General features: G+C 28.1%; 1 protein-coding gene across 1 annotated transcript in view; it reads left to right on the plus strand.

Moving 5' to 3' along the window:
- The window catches only part of Wdr59 (WD repeat domain 59), a 153299-nt gene that overhangs the window by 55113 nt on the left and 85012 nt on the right, over positions 1-13174 (plus strand). Inside the window, exons 6-7 of the mRNA XM_075356849.1 lie at positions 635-784; positions 6797-6956. Coding sequence (XP_075212964.1) covers positions 635-784; positions 6797-6956 — 310 coding nt within the window. The remainder of the gene's footprint in view (positions 1-634; positions 785-6796; positions 6957-13174) is intronic.

A 13174-nucleotide genomic window follows, 5' to 3' on the forward strand; every position in this document is an offset into this window, starting at 1 on the left:
TCTTGTAATTAGTCTGTATAGAATAAAATTAAAAGTCAACTTTATTTAAAAAATCTTATATGAATTGTAAGAGAAATTTTATTTTATTAGTTGGTTACCAACAACAACTGTATGTGGCAGCTGCATAAAGAAGCATAGATTTTTATTATTTTTTATTATGAATTTCAATATTAATAAATGATCCAGCTAATGGTATAATAAAACAGAAATCACCAATTGAGTGATGTCTTTCAATCTTTAGATCATCTTGATACATCATTTGTATAATTGATATAATTATGCAATCTTCATTAATCAGTTACAGAAGTAATCTGATGTAATAATTATTTTTCTTTCTTTTATCTTTATTATTATTGTTATTACTGTAATAATAATGTGGTAAGTTATAATTTTAAAAAATATAAGTTCATGGCCCTTAATTACAGTCTTTTTTTGTTCTCCTTTTTATTTCTTTTATTTATACAGATATTTTGGTAATCAGTAAGATAGATTAAAATATGTAAAAAATCATAAATCCTTTTTTTATTAAATGTTATTTGTTTTATTTATATATTTTTTCAATGTAGCAGAACTCTTTTATGATTTGATTAATTTGGAAGGTTACTGTTTTGTTGAGTTCAATAATTTTTTCCAGATTCATGGTTTAGACTGGAGTCCAAATCATGAGAATCAACTAGCAACATCAAGCCAAGATTGTACTGTTAAATTTTTTGATATAACTAATCCTCGTAGGCCAGAAAATATGCTGACAGCTCCATCACCTGTCTGGAGAGCTAGATATACGGTAATAGTTTCTTATTTGTTGAATCAGATGCTAAAACTGCAACTGAATTGTTTGTATCATTTGCATGTGTATTTATTTTTATTATTGTGTTTTATTTTATTCATTTATGTACTGTTTTCTTATTTTGTTGATTATTATTACATGAAAGTAGATTTTTAAGGAAAATTCTTATTCAACTAATTCATATGTAATGCTTAGTTTTAAATGTAGTACAACATTTCATACATTGTAAATATAGACTATAATAGTTTATAGTCCAGTGAAAGATGAAGAGATTAAGTATTCTAGATTAAGAAGTTATGTTCAATAAGAATATGGTTGTGAGGATGTGTTCTTGGCTCTATTACTCTGATTTCGGTGTGTGTTTTCCCTTTCTTGATATTTCTCAATTACTTCCTTTCTTTCCTTATAGTGCAGTAGTATTCACAATCTTTCTTGTATTATTTTAAAATTTCACCAACTAGTATCTTTGAAATTCTTTTCACACTTCAACTTTGAACTCATTACTGCTTCTATCCCTTGGATATTATTTCTCTTTGATAGTTTTTGTTCATTATATTTTTTAAATGTTCTTCTTTTCTTTGTAATTTGTAGCCATTTTCCTATATCACCAATTTGTAATTTTTCTCCCTTGTTCTATTCTGATGTAACACTTTTCAGAATTGTCTTTTTCATGTCTTCCCAGTTCCTTGCTACTTCATTTCTGACCCTCACATCATAAAAAATTTTTACTTTTCTTGCAAATTCTTTTCTTATTTCTGTCTCTTTTTTCAGTTCCTCCATTGTGGTTTCTGTGTTTTTTAATTTTAATTTTTGTTTTCACAATTTTTAAATAGTTTTTCTTTACATTAATAATATTGTGATATGTGTTTTGTTGTGCACAGATTTCTGGTTGAAAAAAAAAGATAATATCTCTTTCTTCTTTTTCCCCTTTTTTGTATTGCAGTTATCAATTTATTTTCTCATTTACTCCACTATATCAACTCCATTATCCCGTCATACATTCTTTTCTCCATTCATTGTTGTATTATTCCATGCCTGAACTTGCATTTTATTTGTCTTCTATAAATGCTTTCTGTTCATCCTGATTATATTTGAGCCGTGGTTAATTTATGATTCTAGTGACATAGTATGAATCTATTGATCCTTTATCTTGTGTCAATTGATCTCCTGAAATTCCTTTAGATAGAAAAGGAAATTACAAAATTTGAGATTGAAATACTCAAAGCTTGCTTCATTTAATTATATCAGTATTTAAAAAAAATAAAAAAATAAACATGCCAATAGTAGATGTAGGAAATCATAATTTAAAGAGTGATGCAGTGCTATCATAGAAAGAAGCTGACACGTGAATTCATCTTTTCACGTGAGTTCATCTTTTGAAGGAAAAAATTAAGAAATATATATTTAGATAGATTTTGATAAGATTACACTGATAAACAAAATTTTTGTTTCCTAACATGCAATACTTGATTTTAATCTGTGTTTTGGTGCTGAAAACAAATATGCACTCAGAATCTTTCTATCACCCACCATTTTTGAAAAATTTTAATTAAAGGATTTTTTTCATTTTTCAACATATAGTTATCATTTTAAGATCCTATACGATGAAGAATCAGGCAGTACTGAAGAAGACAACAATGTTTTTGATTTTGAATTATCTTCCAATAATCCACATCTTATATCACAAGTGAATTAAATGACTTTGTTAGGAATTTAAATTAATCAAAAATCAAGCCAAACTGTTAGAAACAAGACTGCAAGGTAGGAATTTACTTCAAAAAATACAAAAATTTTGGGCTTTTGAAGCCGACAAAAAGAACTTTCTCACTACTTTACTGATGAAAATAATTTGCTTTATTGCACAAATATTGATGAGCTTATGTTGCACTTAGGACAAGTTCATAAACCGGAGGACTGGCACCTTTTCATAGATTCATCCAAATACAGTTTAAAAGTGGTTCTACTACACAACGGTAACAAATGTCCTTCGATATAAATCGCTTATGGTATTAATTTGAAAGACACATACGATGTGATGAAGAAAGACGTCTTTGAAAAAGTAAATTATAAAAAACAGCAGTAACATGTGGTGATTTGAAAGTTATAGCTATTTTGATAGGCATGCAGTTCGACTATACTAAGTACATGTCTTTTCTTTGTGAATGGGACAGCCGAGCTAGGGATAAACATTATGTTACCAAAGAGTGGAATAAACGAGACAACTTAACTCCAAATGGGAAAAATATTATTCATAAACCCTTAGTCGAACCCAAAAAAGTATTTTTACCCCCTCCATATCAATCTAGTAGTGACAAATTTGTAAAAGCAATGAAGAAGGATAGTCTCAGATTTTTGTACATGAAGCAGAAATTTCCAAATGTAAGTGAAGGAAAAATTGAAGAAGGAATATTTGTTGGCCCTCTAATAAGAGAGTTGACTAAAGATGATGTATTAAACTCAATGTTAAATAATGTAGAAAGTACAGCTTGGACTTCATTTAAAGATGTTTGCAAAAATTTTCTTGGCAAACAAAAATCCGACAATTACCATGATACTGTTAATCAACTTCTTACTTCCTACAGAGCTATGGGATGTAATATGTCTTTGAAAATACATTTCCGTCACTTGCATCTGGATTTTTTCCCAGACAACCTCGGAGATGGAAGTGACAAACACAGTGAACGTCCACCAACACATTTCGGTGATGGAAAGCCACTATAAAGGAAAATGGGATACTAACAATCTAGCCGATTACTGTTTTACATTAATTCGGAATGTGCTTGAGGCTATCTATAAAAGAAAAGCATCAGCAAAATCAGTCTTAACATAAGTATGGCCGTACAAAATTATAAATTTTACAGATTTAACTATATTTTTCTTTAATTTTTTTTTTGAAGTGTAATTTATTTAAAACTAAGGGTAATAGAAAAATTGTATTTACAGATCTTTAATGTACGCAAAAAAGCAGTTCAAGAAATGGTATCATACTTAGAGAAACATTAAAAAAATTTTTTTTTGTTTATCAGTGTTATTGATTAAAGAAAGGAATTTATAATCGGGAAATCAAAAATTCCCTTCAGCTAACTTCAGAAAAATTTAATAGAATTTTATAAAAAAATTTTCACTAGATATCATAAAAACTGCAGAAAGATTCATTACAATTTTTCAGTTTAGAATTGTAGTATTTCTTCTTTTATACTAGGATGACAGAAATTGATTTATTAAAAATTATTCTTCTTGTAATTGATCCTTCATTGTATGACTTATTCTATAAATAAAAACCCTACTTACTAGGGATTCCAGTAAGTAGGATGTTTCAATTAACCCATATCTCAGGATTGGTCGACCTGAGATTGTACAAGACTACACTTCATTTACATTCATACATATTTTTACTCATCCTCTGAGGTAGTACCTTGCGGTGGTTCCAAAGGCTAAACAGAATAAGAAAAAGTAAATAGGATATGCGAATTCTTTTTACTAATTTCTGTTGATTTTCTTTTCTTGTTCTTTAGTCTGTAATAATTTCATAACTGTTTATAATATCTTAAGTATGCCAGGGTTTTCTATGACTTAATGAATTTTTGTAGAAAAAAAGGTGGAATTTCATTTTACTGTGATAATTTTAAAAATTCATTGCCATTTTAAAAATTGATGTTAATTTTAAAATGGTTTATAATTAATAATTAACAATTTTTAAAGTTAGAATTATTTTAAACTTCTTACAAAAAATGTGTATTACAACAGTTTTTCTTATCAGCTGTTATGACCAGTTATTATACACCAAAAAATCAACATTCAACAGGTTATACAATCTTTGGATATGTAGTAACAGTTAGTCAAAATGCTCCTTTTTTATTCTTTTTGAAATATAAAAAAATGAAAGATACTGTATAATTATTCTGTAAGTTACTAAGATGCAATACTTGCAAACACATCTAGAACATATACCATAATGTCAGTATGCAGTCAAATAATTCTTTATGACTATGTGATATATTACTGTGTACTATAGGGTTAAAGTAAACTAGACTAATTTTTACTATTGCATAGAATAAAACTCACGTTAATTTTTTTCTTATTTACTCTTTCATTTCATAATTTTGTTGCTTTTTTATTATTAATTGATTATGTTACCTCTATACACACGTATCCTATTGTATATAAACATTTTATTTCTTCTACTCATATTAACTAGCAGACATGAAATATTCATCAATTCCACCCATTATTCTTAGGTGGCACAACATTATAGTTAGTAAATTTTGGCTATGTTTTAATCAAGAGAAACTCTGATTTTATATTCTTAATGATCTTAAGGTATTATTTTTCTGCATTTGCATTTTTTCCTTCCCAAAGTGAGTTTGCATCAAAGAAAATCCTAAGTTTTCCACCATCACATCATCTTTGTTGTAATTTCACAATAAATTTCAGACAGTAATGTAGCTCTAGTTTCATACATTTCAACAGAATTACTGTGTAGCCTAAAAATCTATAAATCAGCCAGTATAATGTTAAAAACAGTAAAAATAATTCACCCATTGTTAATTTTTGTTTGGTAGAACCTGCTTGAATTTTTTTGGCATGTTAAGTGACCAAGTGTGTATTTTTAAACTGTTCCTCTACATTCATAAATGTTACCCATGTTTCAACTTGAATTACAATTTTGTGAAGATATAACCCTTTCCATTTTAAAACTTAAGAAAAATCAAAGTGTGGCTGTTCTTTCAGTTTTGTTCATTTGTTTTGATGTTTACCTTGCACAAGACTTTTGGTAACCCACCTTGTTTGTTGTAATTTTATAGATAGCATTCTCAAATCATTAGAAATTTATTTAAAAGTTTCGAGATTGTGAATTTACATTTATCATTTACAGTTTGTTAAATATTTTTTTAACAATCCATTTAAATCCCTTTTTTAAACAATTAAGTGTTGTCCTTACTTTCTTGTTTTTAGACTCCTCTTCATTAACAGCACTGGTTTCTCACAATTCTATCACTTGTAACATTATTAAAAAAAATTATATTATCAATAGAAAAATGTTTTACCATATAGATAACCCAGTTGTTGATGCATCTCAGTGAGTGTATCATTCCGGTAACAAAAATCAAATCACATCTCCCTGTTAGTAGGAGTGATAGTGCTGGGTTCCACGTTTCATCAGCCAGATAAATAAATTTGATAGCAGATGGATATGTTGATAACTGCTATGCATGAAGCATATTGTTATTACAACCAGTTTATATTTGCAGCCTGCCATAAGCAATTTTGGGATAGCCTTTATACTTTTTTTTTTTTAATTATGACTTGGGAGTTCAGAAAGATTTGACATGTGTTAGAAGATTAAATTAATCCAGACTTTTTTTCATAACAGGCTAAATTGAATTACAATGTAGCATACAGTTAAATAAAACGATTGTTACATTATGGGCATTATAATACATCTATTATGAAATCATAAGTGATGTTTTATAAATGAGATACAATTTTTTTTTTTTGTTCTAGTGTAAAATAATGTTTATAATATCTGAAAAGTTGTCCAAAAAGGGTAAAAAAATAATTTTAAATACAGGTGTAATAATATTATACTCAGAAGGACAGTAATTATAGCATACTATATGTATCGCCATTTAGAAATATAACTTGCAGAAACCTAACTTGCAGTATTTGTGTAACAAAAAACATTTTGAATTCTATTCTTATTAATGTATACTTTTTTATGCATCATTACATATTTGGAAAGAGGATTTATTTCCAGTGTAAGCAAATGTTTAAATTATACGCTTGTTTTTTGTTAAATATTAAAATCAATTGATTTACAGAGAAACAAAGAGAAAGTGCATTTATTACAATCCACTTTTAGTTTTAGCAAAGTTGGTGAAAGTCTATGAAAGCACATTGCAACTAGCTATGCAAAGAATGTGAAAAAAGTTTCCTATACTATTAAATTAGAAAAATTGATTGAGTATTTGCTTTTTACATCTATTTTACTGGTCATTGTGTTTGTAGCCATTTGGTGAAGGACTTTTAATGGTAGTTGTTCCACCAATGAGAAGAGGAGAAAATAGTTTGCTGTTATGGAATCTTTCTAATCACAGTGCTCCAGTTCATACTTTTGTTGGCCATACAGATGTAGTTTTAGAATTTGAGTGGAGAAGACGTAAAGATGGTAAGTTTCTAATGAATACTGAATGAGAGTCTTTAATTTATAGTCAGATTAATTCTTCAGCAGCCATTATATTAGTGTCATAGTTGCAAATATATTGGCATTTATGTTACATTGTTTCGAGCATTGTTAGCACATCATTTCATTAAATTTTGTCTGGAGGTATATTTAATAATACATTAATTAAATGGAATATATTTAGAAGTATATTAATCTTAAATAGTTTTTTAAAGGAGGGAATTTCAATTTGTTAGGTTGTAACCCTGAATTATGCATCCTACTATACATCCTTTTATGATATAATTACTCTGTTATGTTGCTGTCATCAGCATTAGGTGTTTTTATTAGCGTAAGTCATCAGAACACATTGATGTAAATAAATCCTTGTTATAATTAAAATTTAAGTTTGTTTTAAGGACGTGTATATTATCAAGATAGTAATTAGATTTTATCAGCATGTCTGTGTAGTAACTATTACAAGGTATTTTTATTTCTTGGAAGTTAATTTTCAGTCGAAATTCAAAAAATGTTTAATATGAAAATCATTTTAAAATTAAATTTTTAATTCTTTTCTTCTGAAACCTGTTATCAGAATAGGGTAAATCATGAAAAGCTACTCTTGGCAAGATGAGGAAAGGAATCTCAGTTTGCCACTTTATGCTGGGAGTGTAACCCAAGATCAGTTGTCCTAGCTTTTAACATTGTAACCATTACATTATATGAGCAACACAGTGATTTTGCTACAAAATGTCAGTCATATAAATTGGTGTACATAGTTAATAATAAGAGATAACAGATTAAAAAATAAGATAACGTATATTTGAAATTGGTTTCAATGTTCTTGCATAATTCTGTATATAAAAAAGCACTTGAAAACAGGCTTTTCATTAGTTTTCTACATAAACATAGTGTAAAAATGAGAATATTCTTTGCAGTGCTTGCTACAGAAATAAACATTATTTGCTACCTATGAATAAAAAGATAAAATTTTTGATATTTACAGAATCTGTCAAATGATTTTGATAAATTAAAAATCAAAATAAAATTGAAGTGATGTAAATTTCTGTCACAGGAACTAAACATTTATCTATAACAGAATGCAACCTAATTAATAAGTTGAAATGTCTTTGTACATCAATGGCATTGTAAAATTTAACACATTTTTCAACCAGTTGTGGAATTTTCTGGAAAAACTATCCCCAAATCTTTGTCAATGTAATCTAAAATATTTTTATTTTTATAATACTTGATAAGAGTTTTCTTATTAAAAAATAATATTTTTATTTATAAATACTGTTTATACCTTATTTTCAGAAAGGTATACAGTTTATATACAGTGATAAATTCAAAAAATTATTTTTTCTAAAGAGTTCACTTATGATCAAGATTTCTAATTCTGTATCATTTAAAAGCATTGTTTAAGCATGTGCTATTTCTGTTTTTCTCTTTGTACATTGTAGTTTGTTTTTGTAGTTGAGTTTCTGTAAATCTTACCAAATTTAAACTTAAAACAATAATAATGCAGTTATTATAAGTTTACTGGAAAGAATGAACTGTAGTAATAGCTGTTGAAAAAAATTAAATGGAATGCTCAAGAACCATTAAAAAATAAAACTTAAAACTAATGTGCATTTTGGTTGATAAATAAAAACAAATATGATAAAAATCATAAAACACTGATTATTATTTAAATGATGGTTAGTCATTATCGGTAAATCTAGATTTATCAGTAGGGCAAGTGGTAGCGTCTCGGCTTTTCTTCTGGAGGTCCTGGGTTTGAATACCAGTTCGGCATGGCATTTTCACATGCTACAAAATTGCCATTTCATCTCATCCTCTGAAGTAATACTTAACAATGGTCCTGGAGGGAAAAAAGATGTATCAATAGAAATAATTTTTTTTTTAATTCTTATAACTTTTTATAAATTGCTCATGTATATCAATTTAAAACTTATTATACTTTATAGCAATTGGCACTAATATTCTAATTTGTTTTGTGGTGGAAAAGGATTGGAATGATGAATGATGATGGATTGAAGGATTGGAATGCAGTAAAGATGTATGTATCTAGTGATGAATGAGATATTCTATAATTATACAGAAATTGTACTCAGGACCTTCTTCATATCAGCTGATAACATTACCAACTAAGCCATAACACAAGAATAGTTGTATTTTAAAAATTATTGACAGGCTAAGATGTTATACTCGTATCCTTTTCCCATCCTTTGCTGCATTCCCCCTGTGCACTTTATAAATGATAGATTATATTAACAACTTTTTTTTTCATTATGTATCAGGTGTGTAAATATGAAACTGGAATTTGCCCATAGCAAATTCCAGTTGACTAACTGTCAACATAGTTACCGTCAAACCGCATCATTGGCGCTATTTTCTTTTTACAGCTGACAAAGATTTTCAACTCACAACAATGCAAGTTTCATACAACAGCATAATTTTAATTAGTGTTGAACATGTTGGGTTTTTTTACCTACAAACTACGATTTGCGAACAGCATTGATTTTCTGTTACCATTTAAAGAAAACTGCTGCATAATCGGATCGAATGCTTGTTGAACCTTATGGTGAGCATGCTCTTGGTAAATCACATTGCTTTGAGTGGTTCAAAAAAAATTTCAAAAGTGGCGATTTTGACGTGAGAAACGAAGAATGTGGAAGACCACCGAAAAAGCTTGAAGACTGCAAATTGCAAGCATTGTTGGATGAGGAAGACAATCAAATGCAACAACAACTCGCAGAATTATTAAATGTAACAGAAGCTGTCTCCATATGTTTAAAAGCCATGGGAAAGATCCAAAAGATGGGAAAATGGGTTTCACATGAACTGAATGAAAGACAGCAAGAAAACCAAAAAACCACTTGCGAAATGCTGCTTGCCAGGTACAAAAGAAAGTCATTTTTCCATCGAATTGTGACAGGTGATAAAAAGTTGACATATTTTGAGAATCCTTAGCGTAAAAGATCATGGGTAACTCCAGGCAAATCATAGACATCGATTTCAAGGCCAATTCACCATGGAAAAAAGACTATGCTCTGTGTTTGGTGGATCAAAAGGGTGTGATCTATTATGAGCAGCTAAAACCTGGCAAAACTGTTAATACTAAGGTTACCGACAACAAATGATCGATTTGAATCGAACATTGTGTGAAAAATGATCAGAATTTCAAAAAAGGCTACACAAAATGATTTTTTGCTTCATGATAATGCACCATCACACATAACAAAACCAGTCAAGGAAACGATTGAGGTATTCAGTTGGGAAATACTTTATTATGCAGCTTACTCAACAGACTTGGCTCCGTCCAACTATTATTTATTTGCATCGATGGGATACACACTTGCTGAGCAGCGCTTCACATTCTTATGAAAATGTACAAAAATGGCTCGATGACTGGTTTGCTTCAAAAGAGAAACAGTTTTTTTAGCATTGCATTCATAAATTGTCAGTGAGAAAGGAAAAATGTATAGCTAGCGATGGATAAATATTTTGAATAAAATATTTTTTATAATTTTGATATAATAAAACATGTACTTTCTATACAAAAATTCCAGCTTTATGTTTACACACCTGGTATATGTCTGAAATGATAATTGTAATGCATTTTTATAATTTTAAAGAATATTATTGTGTCTTGCAGTTGCAACTACATTTACACAAATTTTTTTGTTTGACTTACAATTTTAAATTTACTAGCTTACATTTTGGTAATTTATAAGCAAAATCATGAATGGCTTGATTCAACAAAGAACAAAATATATTCCATAAAAAAATTTAGTGCGCCACAACAAAATGGATAAATGAATCTGATTTTATAAAAAGGGAAAAAGAACTTCGCTTAGATTAAAAGAAGTGGGTTAATTTTGAAATCTTAAAAAAAATTGTCTGTAAGACTATAAATAATCCAAAAATAGTAAGTGAAATTTGTTTTACTGTTGATAATTTGGAATTGTAGTTTTCAAACACTACTGAATTTCTTTTATTAAAATTGATTTGAATTGTAAGTTATAAATCATACATTATAATCTTCTGGGAAAAATGTTTTATGTGCGCTATACCTAATTTCTTCAAAGGAATTTTTTTTAACAGTAACTTAGGTATATTATGGGTACCTCCTGTTAGAAATTATATTCTGTATATTATTTTGAGAAAGTTCCATATTTTTTTTTTAGTAAGGATATATTCAGACCCAGAAAAATACTATCATGATAATAATTAATAAAAGTCCACTCTAGTGAATGTAGACAAAAATTTATAAAATATGGAGTACTTCCTGTGGCTTTATGTGATGACAAGTTGTCTATTTTTATTAAAAGAAGCAACACGTTTTCTTCAAAGAACGTGTTGCTTCAACTCATTCTTCAAGGACAATCCAGTTAAAACATTAGGATTAAGCAAAATGAAAGTTTTCCAATCCATAGATTAATACTGGAGATGAGTTAACGTTATATGAGGCGTATGTGTTTATAATGCCCTTCCACTTGGCCCAAATAAGTAAGTTTCATTACCAGTCCCATAACGCAATTAGAGAGTTTCTGGTGGGCATCAGTCCACTTCAAGAGTTCAATATCTAAGTATGAAATAATTAATTTATTATTTAACAACCTGTGTTATAGAATTGAAATGCCACTTAATTTCTCATGGTATAAATTTTGTTTTTTTTTTAGTTTTTTTTTTTTATTAATTTTACCTTTTAAGTTACATTCTAATAGAAGTTCATTCTTGGAGAGAATCTACATGTTGCTTGTAAGTGCTATTGACTGTTTTAATGGATTTAGTGTATGAATGTTGTGTTAACTATGTTTAATATTGACATAAGATTTATTATCAGTTGCAAATGTATGAAAGAAAAATTGATTAATTATCTCTTAAGATTTTTGTATGTTACAGGAGCTGAGCTCCGTAAGTAGTAACTGTATATTTTCCTAATGTGTACATTGCAGTCTCTTTAACTAGTGAACAGTAAGCAACCCCCCCATGGCACAGTGAGATGAAGATGATATGTATAACATATAAATGAGATGTAGTGTAGTACAGACTCAGGCTGACCATTCCTGAAATGTATGGTTAATTGAATCCCAACTACCAAAGTACACCAGTATTCCCTATCTAGTATTCAAATCTGTATAAAAGCAACTAACTTTTACTAGAATTTGTACCTCAGAATTTTCAACTTTGAAAATCAATTGTTAATCAACTTACTTGCAACGAGTTAACCACTAGACGACGGCCTGGTGGACAGTAATTCTGTATGATTATAAATAAATATAATGTCATTATAAGATTAAATTAAAGATTAAAAGTATCTATATTTATAAGTAATTTACTTCAAGTTATTATTTCTAGTTGCTTGTGAATAGATTTTTATTTTTAACAAAATTTTATTGTATCCAACTTTACAGAGTTCATGTTTTGAGCACTTTTTTTAGTTTGCTTTCAAATATCTTGACACTTTACTTACAGCATATGTTACTTAGATTAAACTCAAAGCCATACAAATGCAATTACAACTGCATTCTTAAAAAAATAAAAAAAATTTGGAAATAACTAACTTGATTTTAATTTCCTTTTTTCAAAAGAAAATTTCAGTTATTTCAAATACTTACACAATTGAAATAAGACTTTAATGTTATTTAATAAAATATTTTTTCCAAAGTATAATTTATTTACTTAACTATTTATTGAAAAGAATTTTGTGAATTTAGTTAATATAATGAAATTTATTGTTAGTTAAAATGTTTGTTGTAATTCCTTTACAGAATATTTAGCTGTTAGAATCCTGTATAGATAACAATAAAATAAAACAATTAACTTCAAGATAAATTAACATTAAATTAAATCTGAAAATAAAAACTATTTTGTTATCTTAAAAAATAGTAAGTAAACATTTCTTAAGAGCATTCTGTGCTCTTAATTTGCATTTATTACAAATTTGTATTATTTATTACAAATTTATTAGTTATTTATTGCAAAGTGAGCAATGATTCATCAAACCATTTTATATCTGTAAAAGTACAATTTTCATATCATCCTGTAATATGAAATAAAATTCAAATGAATTTTATTTCAGGTCAAAATAATATTATTAAAAATGATTACAACACATAAACTTGGGTGAAATTGTATATCTTGAAGCTTAAACATTGAGAAAATAAAGTTTCAGTTTAACATGAATTAAATATTTTGGTTGGGGGGGGGGGGAA

This window comes from Lycorma delicatula, chromosome 2, assembly GCF_047948215.1.
Source record: "Lycorma delicatula isolate Av1 chromosome 2, ASM4794821v1, whole genome shotgun sequence".
In the NCBI taxonomy this organism is placed as follows: Eukaryota; Metazoa; Arthropoda; class Insecta; order Hemiptera; family Fulgoridae; genus Lycorma; species Lycorma delicatula.